Genomic DNA, 27,018 nt, shown 5'->3' on the forward strand with positions numbered 1-27,018 from the left:
TGTCTTCCTCCCAACCCAGTGGGGCGGGTTGTGGGTGGGCACAAAGGGGCAGGGAAGTTGTTTGCGTGGAGATCCTTCTAGAAGACGGGTGAGTGAGGAGGGAAGGATACGTGCTCCCCACGGCAGGAAGGTCCACCCATGGCCGCTCACTGGCCTCGCCCGGGGTGGGCGGAGGGGCTGCGGCCTGGCCTTGGGACGCTCACCCCCGGCCGCCCCGGCAGGATTACCGCAACCCCCTGATGGAGATGGAGCCCAAGGTGCTGAGCGTCCGCAAGTGCCAGGTGGTGTTCTTCCGCGTGAAGGAGATCCTGCACTGCCACTCCATGTTCCAGATCGCCCTGTCCTCCCGCGTGGCCGAGTGGGACTCCACCGAGAAGATCGGGGACCTCTTCGTGGCTTCGGTAGGTGTCCCCAAACTCTCTCTCCCTGGCCCACCAGGGGAGAAACCACAGCCTGCCTGACCTTGAGGTCATTTGGGCCGGCCTCCTGCCTCTCTGCCTGCTCACCCGGTTCAAGTCAGGGGGCTCAGAGAATAAGCAGGACCTGAATCTGCCCTGTGGTCTAAGCTAGGGGCAGGCATGGCACCTTCTACTGCCAAGTATGTCCTTGGAGGTGTCTGTAGGTGTGGTGCTGGTGACCTCCAGGAGACTGGCCACTGTGGACATCCACCCGGGGGTCTGAAAGATCCCTGCCGAGCACTCCCGGGGTGACCACTGTTTGCGATGCTTGAACAGACCACGCCTTGGCCCCCAGGGGATGCCCCAGGGAGGGTGTCGGGGCCCACCACTGCACTGCATCATGCTCCAGGGTCCTGGCCTGGTCCCAGGCCAGTGTGGCCATGTCCTATGGCTCTAGAGCCCTCTCAGACCCAGGTTCCCTCTGTGCAATGAGAGGTGCATTGGGTTTGTGGTTTTTCAAGCTGAAATCCATGGGCCCCTGAGCAACTTACGGAGCTAAGGAGGGTGAAGTCAATGGGACTCTGCTTTGGCCTGTTTTAGATAATTTTGTTCTGCTAAAAGAAAAAGTATTGTTTTGAAAACCTGAGTGCCCAGTAGATCTGACACCCTGGTCAGTGTGTCCAGGAAGTTTGGGGTCAGGAGCACCATCCTTGATGGTGGAGGGCCAGGGGCATTGTACTTCCTGGGCGTGGTGAGGAAGTGCACGGAGAAGAGGGGTGTCACACCGCACCCCCCTTTACCTGCGGCCCAGGCTGCCGTGTGAGGCATGACGAGCATCCCGGCCCTCTGGCTGCCACCTTTTCCTCCGTGCACCTTGGTGTCCCTCAGCCTCTCTGAGTCCACTTTCCTCCCCTCAGTGGGGTGACAGATTTCCCGACCTCAGCCTGGTTGAGCTCCTCCAGGTGGGCCGTCAGAATGGCTGTGGTGGCAGTGAGGTGAGTGGGGGGTGCTGGCACTCCCCTGGTGTCGATGTGACCCGCCTTCGCCACGCCCGTGCCTGTTTCAGTTCTCGAAGTCCATGGTGCTAGACGTGTACAGCGACTACGTGAATAACTTCACCAACGCCATGTCCATCATCAAGAAGGCCTGCCTCACCAAGCCCGCCTTCCTCGAGTTCCTCAAGGTGGGCCTGGCGGTGGTGCGGGGCCCCTCTCAACGGGCGCTGGCAGGGGTGGAGCAGGAGGGCTTCTCAGGAGGGCGGGGGCATTACAGCCCAGCTTCAGATATCACACCGCTTTGGTCTGGACACCTCTTCTTTCCTGGGGGGCACTCCCAGCGCCGTGGGCAGACAGTGGGTTCCTCTGACCCCCAACAGGAGAGCGATAAAGAGATACAGTGTCCATTAGCCTCGGGGGTTCCTGGGCTCTGCCGGGTGGAAGGGGAGGCCTGTGACACCGCGAGGCTGGGTGAGACGACGGTGGGTCTGCCGTGGGGAGACCCAGCAATGCTGGGGCCCGTTCCTCGGGTGGGTCTCCCGGTGCAGCTCCGGGGGTCGCTGGGCCGTCCCTTATCCTTATTTGTAAAAGGCCAGGGAGGATTTCTCAAAGGGGTGTCTTGGGGCTCCCGTGGGAGATCAGAGGGGAAAGGACCAAAGGCCTCGTGTAGCTGTGGCCGGGCTCCCCCATTTCCTTGGGTGCGCAGTCGGGTGAGATAGCCGGAGCCTCTGCCTGTAGGGAGCAGGTGGAGGGGGCAGGTGGACCGGGAGCCGGGGCCTCAGCCGAGGGCCCCGTAACCCCGATCCCAGAGGGCATTTGACAGGGTTCCTGGGGGGACGTTGGGGTTATAACGAGTGGAGATGGAGGAGGGGTGGCGCAGGTGCAGGGACATGGGCAAAGGTCGGAGGCGGGAGGATGGGGTCAGGCGAAGATGGGGTCTGGTTGGGCCCCGGAAGCAGCGGGTGCCTGTTGGGGAGTCCCGGGAGGGAAGGCCCAGAGGCAGCTGCGCTCGGTGTGGGCGGGTCAGGACCTTGGGCTTCAGGCAGTGGGGAGCTGTGGCAGAGTGTCGGGCCAGGACGGACGGAAGCGGAGCCAGTGGCAGCAGCCTGGGTTGCCAGGGATGAGGGCCAGGATCTAGGTGACAGGTGTGTGGATGGAGTGGTGGAAACATGCAAGAGACAGGACAGTAAGACCCTTGTGCCCACCCCTCATCCTGGCCCAGGCCCGGCTGCTTCAGTTTAAGGGAGGGAATGGTTGTCTCGGCTACTTCTAGAGGTTTGACCTATGCAATAAATTGCTGAATTTCCCAATTACGCTTTTAGTCTGAAGATGTTAGCATGACTGCTTCAGTTTCTCCAGGGTGGGGGGCTGTGTGGGGACCCGCGTGGTGGCAGGGAGCCCTGGCCGCGAGACCAGACACCCCCCCCCCCCCACTGGCTCTTCTCTCAGGCCCGAGGCTGAGCAGAGTCCTGGGCCCGGGCGGCGCTGCACCCTGGGGCGCGGGGGCCTCGCTGCAGAGGGTCAGCGAATGATTCCACCTCGTCTTCAACAGCGGCGGCAGGTGTGTAGCCCCGACCGCGTCACGCTCTACGGGCTGATGGTGAAGCCCATCCAGAGGTTCCCGCAGTTCATCCTCCTTCTTCAGGTACCACCCAGGATTCCGGCAGCCGCCAACCCGCAGGGTGCGAGTCTCGTGGGGTGGGGCTTCTCACCTTTCATCCGTACCCCGTGTGCCTGCTGTGGACGGTGGGCAGGGCCTTGGCTGCCCCGCGGGCCCCCTCCTTCTTCACTCCTGGAGGGGAGCCGATCAGATCAGACAGTGTGCCCCCACCCCACCTCCCGGTGCGGAATGCTGAGCGGCTGGTAGTGGGTGAGCCCAGGATGCTGGAAGGGACTGAAGGCACATGGAATCCCAGGACCTGCGGGCTCGGGAGGGGGGGTGCTTAGGGAATGAGCTGACTCAGGACACTTCAGGCTTCCCAGGGAGTATGAGGCCTCCCCCACCCCACAAAGGGTCCTGAGAGCTTGGGACAGCTCTATCAGGGCTGAGCCCCTGCCACTCAGCTGGGAGGGGTGGCGCCAGCCTAGGGCCCAGCAACGTCTTTCTGTCCTAAGAGCTCTGCGGCCGTGGGCTGTCAGCACATTGCTGGTCAGTGACTCAGGGATTGGTCCACACATTTTTTTTTTTCACTCATTAGCTGTTTCTTGAGGCCATGCTCCATGTCAAGTACCACCTGCCCTGGCCACAAGCCGAGGCTCTCAGAGTCGATCTCCGTAGGGCGTGTGGAGGCTGAGGCTTTGACTCCAGCCAGGGGAGGGTCTGCGAAGGTGGGAGTTCTCAGCTCTGGCTCTCTCTGCACCCTGGCAGGACATGCTGAAGAATACCCCCAGGGGCCACCCGGACAGGCTCTCGCTGCAGCTGGCCCTCACGGAACTGGAGACGCTGGCCGAGAAGCTCAATGAGCAGAAGCGGCTGGCTGACCAGGTGGCCGAGATCCAGCAGCTGACCAAGAGCGTCAGCGACCGCAGCAGCCTCAACAAGGTGAGTTCCGGGGCCTCCGCTCCTGCCTGCCCGCACCTGTTCCACAGCCTTTGTCACCTGTTTCTCTGCGCCTCCGGCCCCGGGGCCACCACTCGGAGTTACTGTTCTCTGCGGGAGGGGCTTCCTTGCTTCTCTGAGCCCACAGACCTTATCTAGAGGATTAGTCTCAACTGGACCCCTACATTCATTACTGTTTATGTTCCTTTAGGATAAAAGCTCATCTTGTTCACCCTTGTAATTGCCAGTAAAGATATCAGAAATGATAGCCTAGTATTATGCTTAAAGAGTGGTGTCTGGGGCCAGAGTTCGGGTGTGATTCCGGATTTTGTCCCTGCTGTTCACCGTGTGGCCTCAGGGGAATCACACAACCTCTCTGAACCTTAACTTGCTCCCACTGGAAGGAGAATTCAGTGGCGCCTGAGCCCCAGGGGCAAATGAGGGAGTTGACAAAGCAGCAGGGCCGGTGTCCTTAATGCAGGGTGGCTGTTGTCATTATCAGTGTCATCTTGAAAGAAGAGGAAAGATGGAAAACCCTTGCTATGTTTTGCAATTGCAATTTAAGAATATTCTACCACAAAAATCTTGGAAAAACTTTCAAATGAGCCTGTTAGAGATCCTTGTTTTTAAAATACAAAGCCAGTCCATAGAAAAATAGTCACCTCCTGGTGTCACCTGTTGGCAAACCTCAGTCCTCTGTGTCCCCAGTGGCACATGACATGAGCTGCCTGCAACTGTACCCAGATCAGCAGCCTGGGCTCTGCCTTCTTTCACCCACTAGTGCAGTGGTTCTCAAAGTGTGCGCCAGGGAGCACTGCTGCGCCCTAGAAGATTTCCAGGTGCACCCTATGGTATTCCAGAGAAATATGTGCCTGTTGGGGACCAAAAAACCAACAGGGTTTTTGGAGTTTAGATTTTGGGGGGACAGAGGTGTGGGGAATTGGCTGTAAGCTGACAGTCTGCCCAACCCCCCACCTCACTTGCCTGATTAGGTTGCAAAAGGCTGTTAAGCTGTGGTGCTGGATTGTTTACACTACCCCCCATGTTCCTCAGAAAAACTAGAGGCAAGTTTCTTCTATCTTTTGTTTGGTGTAAAATTAAGATGATATGTATGGTGAGGGTTTTCTGCACTCAACACAATAGTAAAAAGAGAGGAATTCTTCAATGTATTGACGAGGAAATGAGAGTTTGCCTTTCAAATATATCCCCCAAACATTGAAGAAATCACTAGGACACATCAGGCTCATGTTTCTCATAAACACAAGAATGAAAAAACTTAACACATTCGCACTGGGACCTGCCGAATTTACTAAATCTTACTAAGAATGTATCTATATATATAAAAAGATAACTTTTTTGTCGTTTTATTTTTTATTTTTTAACCCCTCTTTTTTACGAATTCTAAAAAAGCATAACTCAAAAAACGTAACATAAAAATGTTTTTTAATGTCAGAATAAATTTAATTTTATTGTATTTATTTCATTTAAATACCATAAAAGCATGTTTGGGCTTTATATTTTTTCTTTAATACTTGGCTTAATTATTATAACATATTTCTCAGAAATTTGTATATAGTGTGCCTACAATTATTTGTAGGATTTTAAATGTGCTTCAACTTCAAAAAGTTTGAGAACTACTGCGCTAGAGGGTGGAGGTCGCCCAGATGGTTCAGGGTGAGGCAACCCCACCCCAGGGCACGTGGGCAAGAACAGAGGTTATTCTTTGTGGAAAAGACATCATGTGAGGTCATAGGGAGGTGTTTAGATTCTCAGGGGGAAAACTGGGAGCCTCTGGCTCTGTGGGCCCGAAAGCAGAACTAAGGCCAGTGATTAAAGCCACAGACAGACAGAGAGAGGAAGGAAGAGAGATGAGAAGCATCAACTCATAGTTGCGCCACTTTAGTTGTTCATTGATTGCTTTGCTTTCTCATATGTGCCTTGACAAGGGGGCTCCAGCCAAGCCAGTGACCCCTTGCTCAAGCCAGGGACCTCTGGGCTCAAGCCAGAGACCATGGGGTCATGTCTATGATCCCATGCTCAAGTCGCGACCCCACGTTCAAGCCGGCGGCCCTGTACTCAAGCTGGATGAGCCTGCGCTCAAGCCAGCGACCTTGGGGTTTCGAACCTGGGTCCTTAGCATCCCAGGCCAACACTCTATCCACTGTGCCACTGCCTGGTCAGGTGGAATTTTCTAGTAGTACAGAAAGAGTTACCAGGAAGCCAGCAGCCCTTTCCACATGAACTGCACTTTACAGTATATATATAATGCTGTCTAACCCACATTGCCATTTTTTGGTCTTCATCACAGCCTGTGAAGCTGGGCTGGGACAAGACAACCACAGGGTCCCTTGCAGTGTGAAGCTTCAGTGGCCCTTATCTTTTTAAAATCTTTTTTTTTCTTTATTTTTTTTCTTTATTCATTTTTAGAGAGGAGAGAGAGAGAGGGAGAGAGAGAGAGAGGGAGAGAGAGAAGGGGGGAGGAGCTGGAAGCATCAACTCCCATATGTGCCTTGACCAGGCAAGCCCAGGGTTTTGAACTGGCGACCTCAGCATTTCCAGGTCAATGCGTTATCCACTGTACCACCACAGGTCAGGCAGTGGCCCTTATCTTAAGACTCTCCCCACCTCATTACGAATTTAGACTGCATCTGTGTTTTGGGGCCCACCCACTAGATTTTGGAATTAGTTGCCAACATTTGAAAATGGAGGGATATTCTATAAAATTCAGACTTGTGGATCTTCTTTGTCTTCTTCCATTGTTTTTCTTTTCTTTTTAGTGAGAAAGAGAGAAATAGACAGACAGACAGGAAAGGAGAGAGATGAGAAGCATCAACTTGTAGTTGCATCACTTTAGTTGTTCATTGATTGCTTCTCATATGTGCTTTGACCGGGGGGCTCCAGCTGAGCCAGTGACCCCTTGCTCAAGCCAGTGACCTTTGGGCTCAAGCCAGCGATCATGGGATCATGTTGATGACCCTACACCCAAGCTGGCAACCTTGGGATTTCGAATCTGGGACCTCAGCATCCCAGGTCGACATTCTATCTACTGCACCACCACTGGTCAGGCAGACTTGTGGACCTTCTTGGAGGATTGGAAGAGCTGGCATGCTGGCCCACCTTCCTGCATGACACCGGTCACCTGAGCGATGGCTGCCCACTCCCTTCAGCCTTACCCACGTCTTTTCCGTGAGGATACCTGCTGTCCCCACAGGCATCTGGATTCATTTCACTTATTTCAGGAGGAAGGATATAGGAAAAAAATATGGGGTAGAAGCAGAGTCTCCTCCTGGGGGGATGTCCCTATCCGGGATTGCTCAAGGTGGGCATGAAGGCTGGGGGTCATCTCCCGCCCCCTCCCCACGTCCAGGCAGGATGCCCTCAGCTGGTAGCACACAAGCCTTCTACTTTGGAATGTCTCTTGAGCAAAAGACTTCAGCCCAGCCACGGCCACCTGTGCTGGTATTTAAAGGTCTTTGCATTTTGGAGTATCTTCTTCTGTCTTCTCCTTTAGCTCTTTTTTCTATGACCAGGAGGGTTTGTCTTGCCTCTGCTCACACACGTGTGCAGCCACAGTGGGAAGAGATTATCAGGAGAAGGAAGCCCTCGTTTATAGCAGTTACTCTGGGAAGAGCCATCTGTTGTCTTCTGCTGTGTCCCCCATGGGGTCCTGGGCAGTAAGGAATGGCGGTCACTGGCTGGAGGTCAGGAAAACCTGTTAGCGTTGGGCTCTGAGCCTCTTTATCCACTTGTCAAGTGGAGGCGTGTTTGATGTGTGTGCATGTTGTGAAGAGCGTGGTGGCGGCCGCCACCATGCCTTCCCCCTGACAGGCCCCCTTGGGTGGTCTCAACCAGTTCTGAGGCCAGGCCAGTGATTTTCCTCTTGTCCATCCCCCGGGAAAGCAGAAATGAAACTGGGTGTGCCCCAAACGGAACCGTGCAGCTATTTCAAAATGTGCCTGCTCAGGACCCTTCAGGGGGATGTTTGTGCAATATCTGAGTTTTTTTTTAAAGTCAGCCTAAGGGTGGTGGGGAGGATTTGCCAGAAGTCCAGGGACTTTCCTCTTCCAAGTTTTGAGTCACAGAATACTTGGCAGTCTTCCGCAGGACCTGCTGTCTTCAGGGTCCTAGTCATGTTTTTGTTAGCCGGTGGTCAGCTTATTGGTAGAAGTAGTGGGGTGTAGGCACTTGGGCTGAGCAGTTATAGGGGAACCTGAGTAACCCCAAGTCTTTTTCTTGTGTTGGGAGCAGTGGGGCCTCCCCTGACTCCGATTGCCCAGCCAGGAGATAGAAGGACAGCTCATAGGGCCTGGCTCCGTCGAGCTGGTTCTCAGTGAGTCACTTCACTTCTGGAATCTCGGTGTCCTCACTGGGGGATGGGGCAGCCCTGGGACTGCTGAGCCAATGAAATGAGAAGCAGAATATTTAGCGCAGAGCACAGCACCTGGCACACTGGGGTTTTGTACCATTAGGATTTCTGTGTTGACGTGATACACATGCGTTTTCGGATGTTGACAGGTTATTCTTTCCAGGAGAGGTTTTGGGGTACTTTGTCCTTTTCCAAGGGAGGATGGGGAGGAAAAGGAGGATAACTGTTGTTCTCAGAGTCATGGGTTTTGGGAATGGATTTTGCTGACCTTCTCAAACCCCCCGCCCAGGATTGATTAAAAGGTATTTTACCAGTGGGGCCCTGGGTCAGACGGTGGTGCTGGACAGGGGTTCTTGGTGTTCAGCCTGAGACTGGCAAATGCCTGCCAAGATGCCTGAGGGTTGAAGTCCTTGGCCATCTCCGAGGTTCGCCTCACTGACCAGCAGATCTGCCCAAACCCGTCGGAAGCCCTCCTAAGGGGCGAGACTGGCCAAGGCTGTTCAGCGGATCAGGGTGCAGGGACAGGTCTGACTTCTAGGCCAGGCGTCTTCCTGCGTGAGGCTACACCTCTTTACAGTGAGCTCTGTCAGGGACTGTCAGGGACAGCAGCAGCAGCAGGGACAGCTGCCATCTACGCAGTGTCCACTGTGTGCCATGTGCTGGGCCAGCTTCTTGGCTGTGTGATCTGTAATGTCACACAGGGCCGGCGCTCAGAAGGGCCACCCACTGGGTGTAATGCCCTGCTCTTGTCACCGTCTTGAAATTCCCAACAACTTTTGAAGGAGGGCTGCATTTGCATCTGGCTCTCGGCTTGGTAAGTTATGTAGCCAGGTCTGCTCATGAGTTACCTCGGTGACCTGAGCGGTGGAAGTTGTCGCCCCACTTGACAGCTGAGGTTCGGAGAGGTGAAACGACTTACCTGCCAGACGGCTTCGCAGCAGGTGCTCGGGGAGCCAGGGATGGACACACGTCTGTGATTCCAGAGCTGCGTCCCTGGCAGTGCTGGTCATGTGGGGGAGCCATAGGGACGGGCAGCCAATGGCTGGCTCATCTGAGAAAGATGCTGGCTGCTGGGCAGGGCGGGTGGTCAGAGAACCCAGCGTGTGGTCCTCCTGAGGGCCGCTGGTCACCCTGGAGGTGGAGGGCGTGGCCCCGCCTTTTCCTTCGTCTCTCTCAGCCTCGGCCTCCCTATGGCTGGAGAATTCTGGGTCTTTGGCACGGTGATGTCTGTGTAACAGTCTGCAGGCTTGTTGGTGTTGATCCTGTCCTGTCCTCTTTCTCCCAGCTGTTGACCTCGGGCCAGAGGCAGCTGCTCCTCTGTGAGACGCTGACAGAGACTGTATACGGTGACCGCGGGCAACTGATCAAGTCCAAGGAGCGCAGGGTCTTCCTGCTCAATGACATGCTGGTCTGTGCCAACATCAACTTCAAGTAAGTGGGCCCGGGCCGTCGCCCCCTCCTTGGGGACCCAGTCCTGTCCTGGCCTGGTCTCTCGGCTGGCCTTTCTGTGGCAGGGTCCCATTGAGCTCAGCTTAGGTCTATGATATACAGGCTTCGTCTCCCATCCTTCTTGGCCTGCTCTGTTCCTGGTCCCTGGAGCTAGGAAGCATCCGGAGAGGTGACCGGGGGCCACCCCCGGCCTTTGGGCACATAGCTGTCCGTTTACAGTGTGGTCTGCTCTGGAACTCTGGCGTTGATAACTGAACAGCCTCCTGAGTTTCGACCACTTTGAAATTCAGGAGAGTCTCCCTTGTGTCCAGCCCAAACTCCAGCTGCTTCAGTCCACACAGCTTCCCCTCCGCCCCGTCTCTGCTTCTCAGCATGAGTCTGCCTTTCTCCTCACTGCCCAGACTGTCTTCTTGGTTCTGGGTCAGAGGTTGTAGAAGTGCCCAGATCCAGGCCACCAGGCCGCCGGGCTGTGTCCGAAGGAGTTGGAGTCCTGGACGGGGTCAGGGTGATTTTTTACATTGGAGTCTGCAGACTTGTGGCCCGTGGGTCGCATCAGGCCCCCAGGAATATTTTGTTCAGCGCACAGAAGTTCACACAAAGATGGAGATATTTGACTCCTCTTGAAAATGTGCAGATTCCACATTCTGGACCCACATTGTCCGGGGCCACATGGGCCTGGGGCTGGGCCACGTGTCCTCTCTATTGGGGCTCATGCTCTGCTGTTCTTCACTGTCCCCATTGGCGGGTTCACTCACCTGCGTCCGTGGCGTGGCCCGGCAGGCGGTGCAGTATGACCCTATACCGCAGGAACTGCAGCTGGGACTTCCCAGCGGGCTCTCAGCTGCTTGTGGAGAGTCTGCTCTCAGTTAGAAAACCTCAGGGAAACAACAGTATGGCCGCAGTAACCGAGCTCCAGGAGGGGAAGCAGTCATGTGGAGTCCTAGCGTTCATCCCAGCCTGACCCTCCCACCCCCGCCTGGAACACGTCAGGGAACCTGCGTAGCCTGACTTAGCTTCCTCCCGGAGTGGAGGGTGGTCCGTGGTTGTGGGTCCTGTGTCCTAGAAGGGGAGCAAGTAGGGTAGTTTGAGGACTTGGACACTGTTAATCCATCAACTCTTTATTGAACCCTTACTTGGTGCAAGTTCACGGGTCTGGACAAGACCCAGCCCTGGTGAGGGGGGCTCTGGCAAGGACACCCCGTCCCAGATCAGTGTGGTAGTCAGTACTCGTGGCTGGCTCATTTATTCACGCACGCACTCACAGGCTGTACATTTTAAGTCCCACTGGTGTCCGAGGCATCATATCTCACCAGCACCCGCTCTGTCTGCCAAGGGAGATGGGGATGCTAGTGGCTTTCTTTGGGTGGTTTGGGGTGAGTTGCGTGACCTGTCTGAACATCAGTGTCCTTGACCAGAATAATATAAGCTCCCTAGCAGGGCTGCTGTGGGAACAGGTGACAGAAGGCCAGTGTCCAGCCCAGGAGGAAGGCCCTCCATGAGGTCCCCTCTGCTCACACCTGGCCCATCCCATTGGCCGGTCCCCAGCAGTCTCACCCCTCCACCCACCCCCACCCCCCATCACTAGCCCTCAGTAGCAGTAACAAGTTTTCCTCCTTCTTGTCTTTTTCCTCAGGCCTGCCAACCACAGGTAGGGGCTTGGGGGCATTTGGGGGCAGCACGTGATTCTGGATCTGGGGCTGGGGACCGGGCGCCTGGTGCTTTAGCCTCACCGACAGCTCCCTGCCCTGCCTGGCTTGGTTCTGGCCTGAGGTGTTGTGCTTGGGCTGTGAGGTGCCTGGCTGAGCTGGTGCGCTGGGAGGCGGCACTGTGGCCGGCGCTGGGGCTGGGGTGCGGCTCGCCCCACAGGCCTCGTTCCCTCTGTCCCGGCAGGGGCCAGCTGGAGATCAGCAGCCTGGTGCCCCTGGGGCCCAAGTATGTGGTGAAGTGGAACACGGCGCTGCCCCAGGTGCAGGTGGTGGAGGTGGGCCAGGACGGCGGCTCCTATGACAAGGACAACGTGCTCATCCAGCATGCCGGCGCCAAGAAGGCCTCTGCCTCGGGCCTGGCCCAGAGTGAGTACCTGTCCGGGGAGCACCCGCCCAGGCTCAAGGGCCCAGCTGGGGACCCCCACGCCACCGGGCCACCGGGCCCGAGGCTCTTGCTAGTTTTCGGCCCCGCACTGTGCACAGACACATACCTACAACCAGCCTCGTGTGCACACGCACATCTTGCGGTCACACCTCCACCCCACACACTGGACAGGTGCCCCTGGTCCCTGCCCACTCCAGTTTCATATCCCTTTGTGCACACACATGTACACACATGTACACACATGTGTGCGCACAGGCAACGACTTCTGAGTCAGAAAGCGTGACTTCCAGTCCCTGCCCAGCCATTGCCTGCCTCCCTGTGTGACGTGGGCTGGTGCCACCTCTTCTTTGTGCCTCAGGTGGCCCCTCTAGACAGTGAGGGGCCCAGGTGACACTCACCCTGCCCCTATACCCTCAGGGACTGGGCTCAGGGCTGCCTGGCCCTGCCTGGGTCCCCCTCCCCCTGTCCTGACCGTCCCTTCAGGCTCTTTGGGACACAAGGAGAATGGCATCTCGGGGGTGACACGCTTGGTGGCCTGTCTCTGTGTTGTCTACTTCTCTCCCCCTGCGTGGTGGCCGTGACCACTGTGCTCAGCACTGCTGCGCTAGCTTTCTGGCGGCTGTCCTGCTCTCCACCTCTGTCCCTTTCCTGTCCATGCAGTACCTGTCCCCGGAGCCGACCCTTCAAAATGCAGATCAGATCTGTGTGAGCCACCCTCCATCTGCACTCTGCAAGCGTATCCCGGGTCCTAACTCGGGCCGCACGCCCGGCCTGGAGGTGCCCACCCATCGCCCTTCCTTAGCCCACTCAGCCCTCTCGGTCCCTGGGCTTGCCCACACTGGACACTCGGTTCCTGAGGGGGAGTAAGCCTCCTCCTGCCCCAGGTCCTTCCCCTACTTCTGCCCTTTCCCAGATTGTGGTCCTGTTGTCTTGCTTTTGTCTGCCTGACTCATTCGAGCTTTGGTGGCACTTTCTCAGGAAGCCTTTTCTAATTCCTTTGGACCAGACCAGGTCCCGACCCCTCCCCCCCCCAGTGCTCTCAAAGCCCATCATGTTGGTTGCCCCTTAGTGTGACTGTGGCCCTGCCTGGAGCCTGTTCCAGGTGGTTCTAACCAATGTTTGTTGAATGAATGAAGGATGCTGGCCCTCAGAAAGGATCACTGAGCCGGGAGCACCTTCCACAGGCTGGAGTGGCACTTGGCTACACTGTCTTTCCCCACCAGCTGGGCTGAGGCTGAGGCTCGGGCTTCATCCATCACGTGACCATGGAGGTTGCCCCACGGGGCTGTCGGCAGTTCTGAAAACGGAGGGGGTGATTGCATCCCACACTCTCGCCTTTGAAGGGCTGGGCGGGACAGCCGCGCCCACTTCCGTCCGGCTGCTGCGTTTCTTTTCCACTGGTCTGTGAGGCTGGAAGGGCTGTCTGTTCGCAGGAGCCTCCCTGGGGAGGGCTCTGGGGCCACCTTCAGCCCAAGCTCTATTCCCTCCCCCCCACCCCCACCGCTCTGCCCTCACTCGGGGACCGTCCTTCAATGAGGGCTTTGTCAGCGGCTGCATTCCTGAGATGAGAGTAATATGCTGCCGGACCCCCTTTAAGGGAGAAAAAGAAAGTCTTGTTGAACCCCAGTTGGCCATGAACGATTTTTTATTATATTGTTATTCAAATGTGTGCAGATGTAAGACTAGGTATAATAGACACCTTCTGCTTATACCTCTTGAACAACCGTCAAGTCGAAACAAAAGTCAAGTGGGATAAAAATGAAGCTACAGGCCCTGGCTGGTTGGCTCAGTGGTAGAGCGTCGGCCTGGCGTGCAGAGGTCCCGGATTCGATTCCCGGTCAGGGCACACAGGAGAAGCGCCCATCTGCTTCTCCACCCCTCCTCCTCTCCTTCCTCTCTGTCTCTCTCTTCCCCTCCCACAGCGAGGCTCCATTGGAGCAGATGGCCCGGGCGCTGGGGATGGCTCCTTGGCCTCTGCCCCAGGCGCTAGAGTGGCTCTGGTTGCAGCAGAGCGACGCCCCGGAGGGGCAGAGCATCGCCCCCTGGTGGGCGTGCCGGGTGGATCCTGGTCGGGCGCATGCGGGAGTCTGTCTGACTGTCTCCCCGTTTCCAGCTTCAGAAAAATACAAAAAAAAAAAAAAAAAAAATGAAGCTACAAAATAATAAAATTCAAATGAACAGCATTCATTCCATGTGACGGATGGTGTTGTTTTGCTGGAACCAAATTGCCCACAGTATGGAGGTAGCCTCTTACGGGGCAGGTTATTTTCAGTCCTCTGCACCTGTAACACGGGGTGCCTTAGGGTGACCTGCATTTCCCACCACCTTACCTGTTGGGGTCCCTGCAGAGCCCGTCTTGCCCTTTGCTTGGTGTGAGCTGTGACTTGGTCACTTGTCTCCCCTGTCCGTGCTCCTTACTGGTGACCATTCAAGGCACCCTGCTCAGTACCAGAGTCCACAGGAGCCCTGACTCCATGCGGCAGAATGTGCCTTTACAGTCATTATGTCCAGGTGACTCAGGATGCACATCTGTTTTTCAGATAATCATCTAATTGAAAACCCCAAATAACTCCCCTCCCTGGAATTCTATTAGATCTCAGCCTGAGAAACAATGGCCTAGAGCAGTGGTCCCCAACCCCCGGGCTGTGGACCGGTACTGGTCCGTGGGCCATTTGGTACCAGTCCGCAGAGAAAAAATAAATAACTTACAATATTCCCATTTTATTTATATTTAAGTCTGAACGATGTTTTATTTTTTAAAAAATGACCAGATTCCTTCTGTTACATCCATCTAAGACTCACTCTTGACGCTTGTCTCGGTCACATGATACATTTATCCATCCCACCCTAAAGGCCAGTCTGTGAAAATATTTTTTGACATTAAACCGGTCCATGGCCCAAAAAAGGTTGGGGACCACTGGCCTAGAGAATACAGCCCACATTCCCTAGCATGGCATTCAAGGACTTCCCCATCCAGTCTGGCTGGTCCCTATTGCTTATCTCCCATGCCCCCGACACTTCATTTTTATCATCAACAAAGATCTGGGCATCCTCACCTCCCATCACTGTCTATTGCTCTGATATCATTCTCCCAGTACCCTCCACCAACTGTGGTTATAATTGACAACTTTCTCATACTTCTTCTTCTCCCTCCAAGTCATAAGCTCCATAAGAGTGGGGACTCTGTCTGTCTTGTTTATATAGTAGGTCCTCAGTATGATTTTGAACAACTTGCTGTTCATGGGCTTCCTCAAGCCACAGTGCCTTTGCACATGCTGTTCTACTCTTTGGAAGTGCCCACCACTCTCCTGGATCCAGGCTCCTCTTCTCTCACAGGCCCAGTTGGTTCTCAGTCTTCTGGTCTCCTCTGACCCTTTGTACAGACTGAGTGTGTCCTGGGTCATAGGTGCTAGACTTACCTGTGATTGGTTCTGTGCCTGCCAGTAGAGAAGAGCCTGGTAATGTTTCTTTCTGCATCTCTAGTGCCGTATCCCCAAGGCGACAGCCCTTCTGTTTCACAGTGAATGCTTGGGTTCTCCGCGTCTTCCCATTCCTGAGGCTGAGTGTGGTCTCTCTCTGCCCAGATAAGGTGTACTTTGGTCCCCCGCGACTCTTCCAGGAGCTGCAGGACCTGCAGAAGGACCTGGCCGTGGTGGAGCAGATTACCCTTCTCATCAGCACACTGCACGGCACCTATCAGGTATGCAGTGCTGACCTGGCCTTGTGGGGCTCCAGGCTCCTCCCTGTGGGCAGTGCCCAGACACAGCAGACAGAGTGGGGAGCAGTTCTCCGGGCCCCATTCCCGATGTGGCTTTGGCTGTGAGTTCCTACAAACAGCAGGCGTGGCTGTGCCCCCTGTGGCCTCTGGTTCAGGTTGAAGCTCGGGTTTAGACTGATGGGGCCTGGTGGCCAGACATTTTTTCTTGTTGTTTTCGGCATGCTGGTCAGTCAGTCTTATATCCCCTTCCCAACTCTGCCCCAGGCTGGAGAGGAGGCCGGCTAGGAGGGTGGGGTCTGAACCAAAGGCCGGACAGCCTGTCCACAGCCCAGAGCACAGGGGAGCTGGGCGTGCCGTGACTTTCTCTCCAGTTTCTCTGCCCTGGGGCGCCCTAACTACTGTGGGATCTGGTGTGGCTTTTGGGAAGCTGGTGGGCTGTGTGGTGACTTTGTTGGCCTTCTCAACCCCAGAACCTGAACATGACCGTGGCTCAAGACTGGTGCCTGGCCCTGCAGAGGCTGATGCGGGTGAAGGAGGAGGAGATCCACTCGGCCAACAAGTGCCGGCTCAGGCTTCTGCTCCCCGGGAAACCTGACAAGTGAGAGGAAGGGGGCTCAGCAACAGGGCGGGGGTGTGTGGCGGGGGCACCGGAGCTGCTCTGTTGTCAGTATGGCCGTGATGGCAGTGCGGGTGTTCACACTGTGGGCCATGTCCAGCACAGCGTTTGGCGTGGAGGAGGTGCTAATAGTTGAATGAGTAAGTGAATGAATGAATGGAGGATCACCTTTCATACCTGGGGTCAGCCTGTCCTCTGCTGGGTCCTCGGACACTCTGCTCTTGGTTGGTTCTGTCTGTGCTCCTTCTTTCTCACGTCAGACTGTGCAGGCTCCTGGAGCCAGGCTCAGGGTCTCCTCTCAGAGGCCCTCTTGCCTCCCCCCAACACCGCCCCTGTGTCCTAATGCCCCCACGGCAGTTGTGCTCAGTAGACCCTCAGCTGATGTTTGTGGAATTGACGACAGTCTGGCAGAGATAGGTAAAGGTATTATCTATGATCCTTCCTCAGCTTAGTAAATGTGGGTGTTGTTACCCCATTTTACAGATGAGGAAAGTGAGGCTCAGAGAGTTTTGTGACGGACCCAAGGCCACAGAGTAAGAGGTAGAGCTAGGGCCCAAGGGGTCTGGCTGTGAGGCCTTGGATGGTGCAGCGAGGGGCTCAGAGCCTAGGTTTGACCTCCTGGGTGGGGCAGTGGGAGACAGTGTTATAAGCCAAGTAGCTACAAGGGGTGGCAGAGCGGAGCACGGCTGTTTGAGGCAGGGCTGTGAACCCAGGATGCAAGGCTGGGGGCTCGAGGCTAAGGGTCAGCAACTTTGAGCTCTAACCAAATCTGTTACTGCCCTGCTGAGCGGCCTCCCTACTCCTCTCTGTGCTCCTTCCTCCTCATGCAACAGAGAGGGTTAGTGACACTGTTCACCTCCGGGGGGCTGGGACGGCCCATGATGGAGAGTAGGCCCCACAGAATACTGAGGGGCCCCTGATGCTCCAAGGTGAGACGAAAGTGTGGTGACAACAGTGAACTCTGGCTGCCCCAAGTCTGTGCCTAACTCCGTCCATTTATTCCTTTATTTGTTCATATGTCCATTCGGCAGACATTGACCAGGCAACTGCCCATGCCAGGTGCAGGAGCAGACCCGAGTGAGACTTTCCCTCCTTGTGGAGGCTCTGGGTCAGACACGTACAGGTGTCTGATAAGGCCGTGGAGAGCTGACCAGGTGGAGCCCCGGAAGGACCTCTTGAGCCACAGCTTCCAGAGGGTCAGACACCTCTGGCTTTGCTAGGCACCCAAGGCGAGGCGCCTGGGGCTAGGCTGGACAGTGTGGCCTGGCCACTCTGGGGGAGGCGCCTTGCTCCTGAGGCCATGGGGGTGGAGGGACTCCTCCCTCAGGGGACTGAGTCTTTGCTGGGTGGGCCATCGGCCTCTCTGGCCACACTTTGACGCTCTGAGCAGACCTTGCTCTATCTTCAGGGCACGAGGGTTGAATGGACAGCTGGGTGCTTGCCCAGGGGGAGCCTGGCCCTTGTTCCGAGCACTCACACTCCTCGCCCTTCTCACCGAAGGTCTGGCCGCCCCATCAGCTTCATGGTGGTTTTCATCACCCCCAACCCCCTGAGCAAGATCTCCTGGGTCAACAGGTTGCACTTGGCCAAGATCGGACTCCGTAAGTAAAGCCTCAAAGAGTATACCTCAGGGGGAGTGGGGCAGGGGAGGTTTGGGTTGTGCATGTATGTGTGGGTCGGGGGCGTCCAGGCGCCTGGGGGAAGGAGGCTCCCGAGTTGGGGGAGCTGGTGCAGTGGAGAAACAGCTGGAGCAAGCGTTCTGAGTCCTGAGACTCTGCTTGGTGACCTTGGACAAGTCACCTTCTCTCTCCAAGCCTCAAATTTCCCTACTATAAAGCAATAGGAGGTGAGAGATGGTAAATTAGTGGTTCTCAAGGAGAAAATGGAGAGGGACTGCTAAGAGGTTTTCTCTCTCTCTCTCTCTCTCTCTCTCTCTCTCTTTTTTTTTTTTTTTGTGGGAATGACCAAAATGCTCTCTATTTTAGGGAGATGGTTGCCCAACTCTTAATATATTAGAAACCAGTGAAGTGTACACTTTAAAAGGGTGGGTTTTATGGTAGCTGAATTATTATCTCAACAAAGCTGTGATCAAAAAGTGATGTAGGTTAGACTGAACTAATATTCAAACAAGGACCTCTTTATGACTGCTTTCTCCTGTGCACTGAGCCCCTAATAAGAGCCAGAGAACGATGGACATCTGTATTTACAGAGTGCTTTTCTGAGCATTTCATACATTCTCTTCATGTCACATTCACAGTGTCCCTAAGAAGTAGGTCTGTTGTGAGCCCTTTCTAACAGGGAAGGGCTCTGAGGCCCAGAGAGGTGCAGTGACTTGCCTGAGCTCACACAGCAGGAAGGGGCAGACACTGGGCTATCTCTTCTAGAGCCCACTCTCAATCCTTGCCCCTTCTGCATCCTCAAGCTGGCGAGTTTCTGTCTGCCCAGCCACATTCATTTAGGTATAATTCCTTTATTTGTGTTTCTTGTGCATTGACAAAAGGCCCGGGTCCTTGCCAATCAGAGCTGTTATTTCCTGTGATGTACTGGAATTCTCATTTGCTGATTCCAGACAATAGTTGTGATTTTTTTATTTTTGCTTCTGCTGTGATCTTTTGATGGATAAGTATATATTTCCGACAGGCTTGAAACATTTCCGGAAAGAACTTAGGACTTTCGTCAATGGCTTTCCTCAATTAAGAAATGACTTATTGGGTCCTGGCCGGTTGGCTCAGTGGTAGAGCGTCGGCCTGGCGTGCGGGGGACCCGGGTTCGATTCCCGGCCAGGGCACACAGGAGAAGCACCCATCTGCTTCTCCACCCCCCCTCCTTCCTCTCTGTCTCTCTCTTCCCCTCCCGCAGCCAAGGCTCCATTGGAGCAAAGATGGCCCGGGCGCTGGGGATGGCTCCTTGGCCACTGCCCCAGGCGCTAGAGTGGCTCTGGTCGCGGCAGAGCGATGCCCCGGATGGGCAGAGCGATGCCCTGGATGGGCAGAGCATCGCCCCCTGGTGGGCAGAGCGTCGCCCCTGGTGGGCGTGCCGGGTGGATCCCGGTCGGGCGCATACGGGAGTCTGTCTGACTGTCTCTCCCCGTTTCCAGCTTCAGAAAAATACAAAAAAAAAAAAAAAAAAAAAAGAAATGACTTACTGAGTCTGTACAGTAATTTTAGGCATAGGGGAAAAGAGCAATGACAAAAAACAGAAAGATGCCAGCTCTCAAGGAACTCACAATTTATGAGGGGCAGGCAGACTTTATACAAAGAACAAGTCAATAAGGGACAGGAGGGGATCCCCTCATGCTGTGAGGGCTATAGACCTGGGTGACGAGACTGGCACCAAGCCTGGGGGTCTGGAGTGCTGTCACAGAGGGCCTCTGAGGAGGTGGCATTGGAAGCCATGCAGAGGTTTAGGAAAAATGATCCAGGTTTGAAAACAGCACGTGCAAATGGCCTGAGATGGCCAGAGCTGGTGAATTAAGCAGATGGAAGTGGGGGAGGGCAGGTTTTCCAGAAAGCCAGGGTCAGGTGCATGGAACTGGTTCAGGATGTGGAGGGAAGCTATTTGTTGTTGTACTGAGAGCCGGACAGTGGCCAGCATGACCTGGTTTCTATTTAAGGGAATCGTCCTGGTGCTGTGCACAGAGGGCGTGTGGAGGTCAGGAACAGAGTGGGGAGGAGGCTGTGGCTTCAGAGGAGCTAGAATCAGAGGCTTCTGTTGCCTAGGCATCTGTTGGATGTTTCTCGGTGACTAGGAGTGTGGAGGAAGGATTTTAAGCAGAAGCTGTTCCCAGCCCTGGTGGAGGACTGTGGGAATTCTGGCTCGAGGACAGGCTAAGTTGACCCCCCATCTGCTGGGCCTCAGGCCACACCATTCCACCTGTGCAGCAATTGCATCTTGGACAGATCTCTAAGCCCTGTTTGTACACTTGCTTTAAAGGCAGGGAGCCTGACCAGGCGGTGGCGCAGTGGATAGAGCGCTGGATGGGATGCGGAGGACCCAGGTTCAAAACCCCAAGGTCTCTGGCTTGAGCGTGGGCTCATCTGGCTTGAGCCTGGCTCACCAGCTTGAGTGCGAGGTTGCTGGCTTGACCATGAGATCGTAGACATGACCCCATGGTCACTGGCTTGAGCCCAAAGGTTGCTGGCTTGAAGCCCAAGATCTCTGGCTTGAGCAAGGGGTCACTCACTCTGCTGTAACCCCCCTGGTCAAGGCATAACAGAAAGCAATCAATGAACAACTAAGGTGCTGCAACAAAGAATTGATGCTTCTGTCTGTCTCATAGTCCCTCTCTGTCTCTTTCTCTGTCTCTGTCAAAAAAATAAATAAACAAAGGCAGGTAGATCTCCTGTTTGAACCCCAGATGCTGCTGAATGGGGCTGGGCATGGGAGGGGAGGAGCTGGCCCATGTGAGCATCTTCGTTCTCAGCCACCTGAGAAGCAGCTCAGCTGCCCTGTCTCCACTCGGCTTCACTGCGGCACAAAGTTTTCACCCAACCAGAGTCATTTGAAATCTTATTTGAAAGGCTGGGTTCCCCTGGGGCTTGAATAATTCGTTCCTTTTATTTTGCTAGTTTGTTTTTTTTATCTGCAGTGCCTGGTGGTGAGTGGAAAATAACGTGAGCCCCTTAGAATACGTTAAAAAAAATTTATTCACACAGGATGTCATTTCCTTAATTTTTTTTTCTCTTTCTGTATTGTCCTCTCTCCCCTGACTATGGGCCAAGACCATAATCCACAGAAGGCTGAGAAAGGAGAGGGCTGGTTGGGGGTACCTGGGGTCCGGGAGGGGGCGTCAGTTCTGCCCTTTGGAAAGGCAGGGGGTCCTGGGGAATCTGGGGACCCAGTTCACAACCTGTCTTGGCTGCAGCCTTGCCATGTGGTCCTGGGGTAAGGCAGGCTTCCCGGGGCCCTGTCCCCTGTTGTGTTTTGGGATCTTAGCTCTGTGGGAAGTGGAGCCAGCCTGCCTGGGCTCAGTTCCCCACCCTGCCGCTGACCAGCTCTGGGATCGCAGGCCAATGATTTAACTTCTAAATGCCTTGGATTCACCATCAGAAAATGGGGCTGATGCCAGTGTCCCCCCCACAGGTCTCTTGGAGCGTACGGGGAGACGGTGCCTGGAGGGTGCCTCGGGCAGCCAGCCCCTGGCATGTGGGGGGAGCTCCCTGGACAGGGGTGTCTGCATCTCACAGTCCTAGGCCACATGTGACTTAGACAGAGCCAGGCCAGGCCAGCTTCCCACCTCTCTCTGCCCATTAGTCTCAACCCAGAAAAGGGTTGCGGGTGGAAGGTGCTAGAGAAGGAGGTGAGGTCGGGGTTTCCGATGCTCCCTTCCTGTGTCTCCCCAGCTGCAGCTCTCACAGCTCAGCATCGCTGGCCCAGGGGCCCCGGATCCTCCCCCACCACTGCCCTCTGTTCCTGCCTCCTCAGAGGACCCCAGCAGGGCAGGGCAGGCCATGCCGGGGCTGTCCCAAGCTCACAGGGGCATCTCCTCACAGGCTCAGCCTAGGGTGCCTTCCCTCGCTGCCTGTGACTTGGTTGGTTATTCCAGCCCTCAGTTCCCACAGCCACACCATTGCTCCTCCTTGTGACAGGTCCAGATATGGAGGCCTGAGCACACATGGCCCGGCTGCAAGCCGGAAGCACTCTCACCTCATCCCCTTTTGACCTTCAACCACCCCTGAGCCCTCGGCCAAAAGTAGAGAGTCTGCCCTCCAGGAGGGGGCTGAGGTGGCTTTGGGGCGTGACTTGAGTTTTATCCTAGCGGGGTGACGTGGCCACTGACCTGACCACCCCGGACACCAGTATCCACCTGCAGGGGAGGGGTGCTTGGAGGAGACTTGTGCCGGGGTCCTGCCAGGATGACGTCGGTGCTGAGAGGTGTAAGAAGGAAGGTAGAGAAGGACAGTCGGCTGTCCACAGGACAGTGTGACAGAAGTCATAGCACAAGGGAAGGGTGGGAGGCAGGTTGGGGCTGGGGAAACAGGACAGGTCAGCTGGTGCTGGTGGGGGAGCCCTGTGGGCAGCACCCTCCAACACGGTCATAGGCAACATTCTTGACCTCAAGGACAATGACCATAACGGGCACAATTTCTTGAGTGCATTACATCCATTCTTTCCTGTGCTCACAACAGATCCAAATGGCTGGAATTATTTCCCCATTTTCTAGATGAGGCAGCAGCCCCAGTGGGGTGAAGTGTCCAGCCCAGTGTTACACGGAGCTGGAGGCTGAGTCGGAATCCACCCAGGCCAGCCTCCCACAGCCTGCAGAAGGGGACGTCACGGCCCCCAGCCCCGAGTTGCTCCCGCTGCCCCATGCTCTTGCGTTCAGTGGGTGCTGCAGAGCTGGGTGCTAAATAAGCCCCCACTTAATGTCATTTGGAAATCACAGCTTTGCTGTCGGTGCCAGTCCTTAATGTCACTTATCCCAGGCGGGCCTTCAGTTTTCAGCAGCTACAGCCCCATTCAGTCTCAGCCGCTCTGGTGTAGCGACGGGGACGATGGCAGCGGCAGATGGGAAGCAACCACTCCATTTTCTTTTAACGTTCCCAAGCGCAGGCAGGGAAGGCACCATCTGGAAGGAGAAGGTCAGATCATTAAAAAAATATATACTAATCAGTTGCTAGGACTTGATGGGCTGTGGGGGGGTGGGGGGGAGGAGTGGAGCTCAGGGTGACGGTGGGGGGCGTTGGTGGGAGTTATGTTCAGGGACTGAGCTCCGGGAGGCCTCCTGGTGAGGAGTGGGGGTTCCGGTGCTCTGCTGGGTGCCTGTCCGGCTGGCGGAGGTGAGGGTCTGAGTGACCGTAAGCCCCTTGAGAGCCGGGGCATGCTCAGATCTCGCCCATCTTTGTTCCTGCCCACGTGGGTGGGCCGTCTCGGCGATCGCCCTGCTTTGCGGGCGCTGTGGGACGTGCCCTTAGGACTCAGTTCCTTTGCTCCTGGGCCCTGCCTTTGGCTCCCCCCAACCTGTCTGCTCGGGGTGGAATGGGGATGGAAACACGGGCCTCCCCTGGTGGCGCTAAGGACGACATGAGACAGCGCGGGGGTCAGCTCTGTGAGCTGTGACGGGTGGTGCACGCCGTCATTCTGGGACCGGTGACGCCGCCCTGTGCCGTAGTTGTCCTTTCCTTGCTGGCTTCTCCTCGGTCACCCAGGGACTCCACTCCTTGTGGGGCGGACGCGCCAGGCACCGTGTCACCCAGGGGGGAAGAGCTGGAGCCTCTGCTGAAGCCCGTTGTTCACGTAGGAAGGCCTGACGTTCATGACCACCTCTGACTTCTCAAAGAACACCCACAACTGCCTTCCTTCTCATTCCGGCTCCTGTGGCTGTGACTGACACTCCGGTGCCACCTTCCTCTGGTGGCAGTGGCATTTTCTTTAAAAAGCCATTTTATTGAGGTGTGACCGGCATACAGACCGCCGTGCATATTTAATGTGCGCAGCCTGACGAGCTTGGAGATTTGTGTGTGCCCGTGAACCCAGCACCGCTGTCTGGGCCATGACAAATCCATCCCTTCCACACGTTCCTCCTGCCTGCTTAGTTCTTATCTTTTGTGATAAGCGCAATTAATGTAAGATCTGCCCTCTCAGCAAAAATTTCAGTACATAACACAGAACTGCTAGCTACAGGCACTGTGCCGCACGGACGGTCTAGGACTCGGTCACCCTGTGTAAGCCACACTTTGTGCTATCGGTGTCCCTCGTTCTCCCTCCCCAGTGACGGCGTCTCTCCAGTGCGTGCTCTGTGCCGGGCGGGAAGGCCACTCACATGATAATTCAGTCGATGGCCTCTCCTCCCAGCTCCAAAGCTCTCAGCTCCCCTCTGCTTGGTGTCACTGTGCTAAGTGGCCCCTCTCGGAGTGTCCCAGCACCTCTGGTTCTTTGGGGCAGAGCTGCCTCCTAGTGGTCCAGCTTCACCATGTCCAGGGGTCATGCCCATGGCTGTCAGTAGGGGGCGCTGGGGTGCTAGAAGACTGCCTGGTTTAGTGCAAAGAACCTGGGCTTTGAGTCAGGCAGACTTTGGTCTCCATCTGGGCTCGGTTGTCTGGGCTTGCGCGTGACCTGGTCAGCCTAATCCCCGAGAGTCAATCTCATCATCCGTAAAGTGAACATCGTTATCTGACGGTGCTTGGTTATAGTGAAAATGAAGCCAGGGGACACGTGGAGAGCACGCAGTGTGTGCCTGATGCATGGACACACAGTAGGCGTGTCTTAGCTACATTGAGCCCCTGCTGTCAGGGTCCCAGGAAGGCATATGGAGGGTCACCATGTGGAGCGTAAAGGTTGGGCTCCTTAGAGAGGAGAACTCTTTGAAAGAATTGGGGATTTGCTCACCCACTCACTCGCTTCACTCCATTCATTCATTTTTTCACCCCGTGTTGGCTGAGCACTAACTCTGTACCGGCAGTGTGCTGAGTGCCAGGGAGACAGTGACCAACGAGGTAGCCCAGATCCTGCTGCTCTGAACTTACATTCTAGAGACATATAGAGACGGATTATAAACAAGAGAGTAGACACAACGATTTTAGACTGTGGTGAAGGCTACGTGAGAAATCAAACAGGGTCTTTAGAATCAGGGCCTTTCCCCTGAGAGAAGGGGCTTCTGTAGCTAGGGTGGTCAGGGAGAACTTCTTGGAGGAGGTAGCTTGTGAGGGAGCCACACTGCAGAGAAGGTGGTTTAGCTGGTGATCTTGAGTGCAGACATCTTCAAATGTGAGTCTGGAGTCTGGGCTTGGGCTTGGGTGTGTGTGCTTGTAACAGGTCCCCGGGGGCTTCTATGCCCAGCTGGAGTGGGGGATTGGAAGGTTTCAGGATAGCTTTAAAGGAAGCAGGAGAAAGAGCCTTCCATTTCACCATCATCATCACCATCAGGTATGAAAGCAGCCTGAATTTACATTATCACCACAAACCAAAATCATCTTGTCTGCTTGCTGGTTTATGACTGTTCTCCCATCTCTAGAAAGTAAGGGGGAAGGCCACTGGGCCTGGACTGAGTTCAGTTTCCCTGCATGCTTACACCTAGGAAAAAGGCATTTTTATTGTCCCCATTTCACAGGTGGAGAAATGGAGGCTCAGAGAGTTGGGGTGATTTCCATAAGATTGCTAAGCAAAAGGCTGGTCAAGCTGGGGCTCACTCAGACCTTAGGTGTCCCGGCTCCTTGCTGGGGACCCACAGCCGGACCACAGGTTGGGGCTGGATTTCATCTCAGATGTGCTGAGTGGGGCTGGGGGGTGGTGAGTGGCTGGTTCCGCCGAGGCCACCATGCAGGCCGGGCCTCTGGGGCCCGCAGTGGCTCCCTGGGCTCCCAGGGCTGCTCCCTGCCCTCTTGGTCCTTGGACTCTGACCAGCTTCACTCACCATCTTCCTTTTGCTGTAGGAGAGGAGAACCAGCCGGGCTGGCGATGTCCGGACGAGGACAAGAAGAGTAAAGCCCCATTCTGGTGCCCAACCCTGGCCTGCTGCATCCCCGCCTTCTCCTCCCGGGGCCTCAGCCTGCAGGTGAGTGGAGCAGACTGTGCTGAGCTCACGTCTGGGAGAACCGGTGTTTCTAGGCCGTACCCACAGCAGGAGAGGCCCGGGCTCCAGAACCAGCTCCTCAGCTTCTGACTGATGGAGTTGGCCAGGCCTCTTTATTGCTCTAGGAGTCAGCTTTCTTACCACCAGGGTGGGGGTAGATGCCCTCCATGGGTCAAGTGCACGGAAAATTCCATTATTTTGAGCTAACAAATAGCGATGATCTCATCAGTGGATGGCATGACTCCAGCCCAGAAGATAGGCAGAAATATGCCCAAGTGGCTGTGCCAGACGCTGTGGGTGGGACCCTTGGCGGACTGGAGCCAGGCAGAAGCCAGCTTGGCTGCGGGCGGGGCGGGGCATGTCGGGCCTCCGATTAGTCAGGCACCCACTGTGCCCCCTCCCCCGCTGCTCTGCTGCCACTCTCTTGTTTGAATATTTATGAGAACCCTATAAGGAGATGTTTCTAGATATATTTTACAGGTAAAGACCACCAAAGGCTCAGACAGTTGACATGACTTTCTAAAAATGACACAGACAGTAAGGACGGGTCCAGGAATTGTAACCTTGCTCTATCTGATTCCAACACCTGTGGTCTTAATCTCCACTGGTCATCTGTCCCCAGTGTCCTGGCCAACCTCACCTCTTTATCTGGAACAACTGCTGTCAATTGTCTTCCCAGGGAGATGAGGTCCTCTAAGCTCCGGGGACGGGAGAACAAGCTTGGGACCTAGACCTAGATAAAGAAGTCCCAAGAGATGAGTTGATTGGGGCTCTAAGTAGCTAAGAGAACATGCTCTTGAGCTGTCAGTTTATTTATTAGTTTATTCACTCATCCATTATTTTGTCCATTAGTTCATTCATTTATCCGTGCGTTCATCCATTCTGCAGATAATCGTTGAGCACCTACTGTGTGCCAGGCCCTGCGCTGGCTCTGGGAATATAGTGGTGACCAGAACATACAACATACCCTCGTGCAGCTTTCAGTCTAGACTGAGACAGGAAAGACCCTGGCGGACAAGAGGAGATAGAAAAGGGCGACGTGTGTTATAAAGAAAGTAAATCAGATATAATAGATAAAGAGATGGGACTAGCGTAATTGGGGGGTCAGAGAGGGCCTCTTGAAGGAGGTGGCATTTAAATTGAGACCCGAGGCTCTGGCCAGTTGGTTTAGTAGACAGAGCATCGGCATTTGGACATCCTGGGTTCAATTCCTGGTCAGGGCAAGCATCTGCTTCTCTCCCCTTTTCTCTCCCCCTCTCTCCCTCTTCCCCTCCTGCAGCCAGTGGTTCAGTTGGTTTGAGTGTCAGCCCTGGGTGCTGAAGGGAGCTGTGTTGG

At 55.3% G+C, this 27,018-nt stretch overlaps 1 protein-coding gene across 13 annotated transcripts in view; it reads left to right on the forward strand.

The window, feature by feature from the left end:
• ARHGEF10L (Rho guanine nucleotide exchange factor 10 like) overlaps nucleotides 1-27,018 on the forward strand; it is a 170,888-nt gene that overhangs the window by 97,589 nt on the left and 46,281 nt on the right. For 9 of the 13 annotated variants that reach the window (XM_066375213.1, XM_066375215.1, XM_066375211.1 and 6 more), the window contains 11 exons: nucleotides 222-401; nucleotides 1,465-1,581; nucleotides 2,946-3,038; nucleotides 3,762-3,935; nucleotides 9,584-9,729; nucleotides 11,381-11,395; nucleotides 11,638-11,819; nucleotides 15,423-15,538; nucleotides 16,027-16,154; nucleotides 17,673-17,773; nucleotides 25,544-25,665. In XM_066375213.1, coding sequence (XP_066231310.1) covers nucleotides 222-401; nucleotides 1,465-1,581; nucleotides 2,946-3,038; nucleotides 3,762-3,935; nucleotides 9,584-9,729; nucleotides 11,381-11,395; nucleotides 11,638-11,819; nucleotides 15,423-15,538; nucleotides 16,027-16,154; nucleotides 17,673-17,773; nucleotides 25,544-25,665 — 1,374 coding nt within the window. The remainder of the gene's footprint in view (nucleotides 1-221; nucleotides 402-1,464; nucleotides 1,582-2,945; nucleotides 3,039-3,761; nucleotides 3,936-9,583; nucleotides 9,730-11,380; nucleotides 11,396-11,637; nucleotides 11,820-15,422; nucleotides 15,539-16,026; nucleotides 16,155-17,672; nucleotides 17,774-25,543; nucleotides 25,666-27,018) is intronic. The other 4 variants (XM_066375218.1, XM_066375219.1, XM_066375222.1 and 1 more) reach the window with 1 other exon arrangement.

Source organism: Saccopteryx leptura, chromosome 3, assembly GCF_036850995.1.
Source record: "Saccopteryx leptura isolate mSacLep1 chromosome 3, mSacLep1_pri_phased_curated, whole genome shotgun sequence".
NCBI classification, from domain to species: domain Eukaryota; kingdom Metazoa; phylum Chordata; class Mammalia; order Chiroptera; family Emballonuridae; genus Saccopteryx; species Saccopteryx leptura.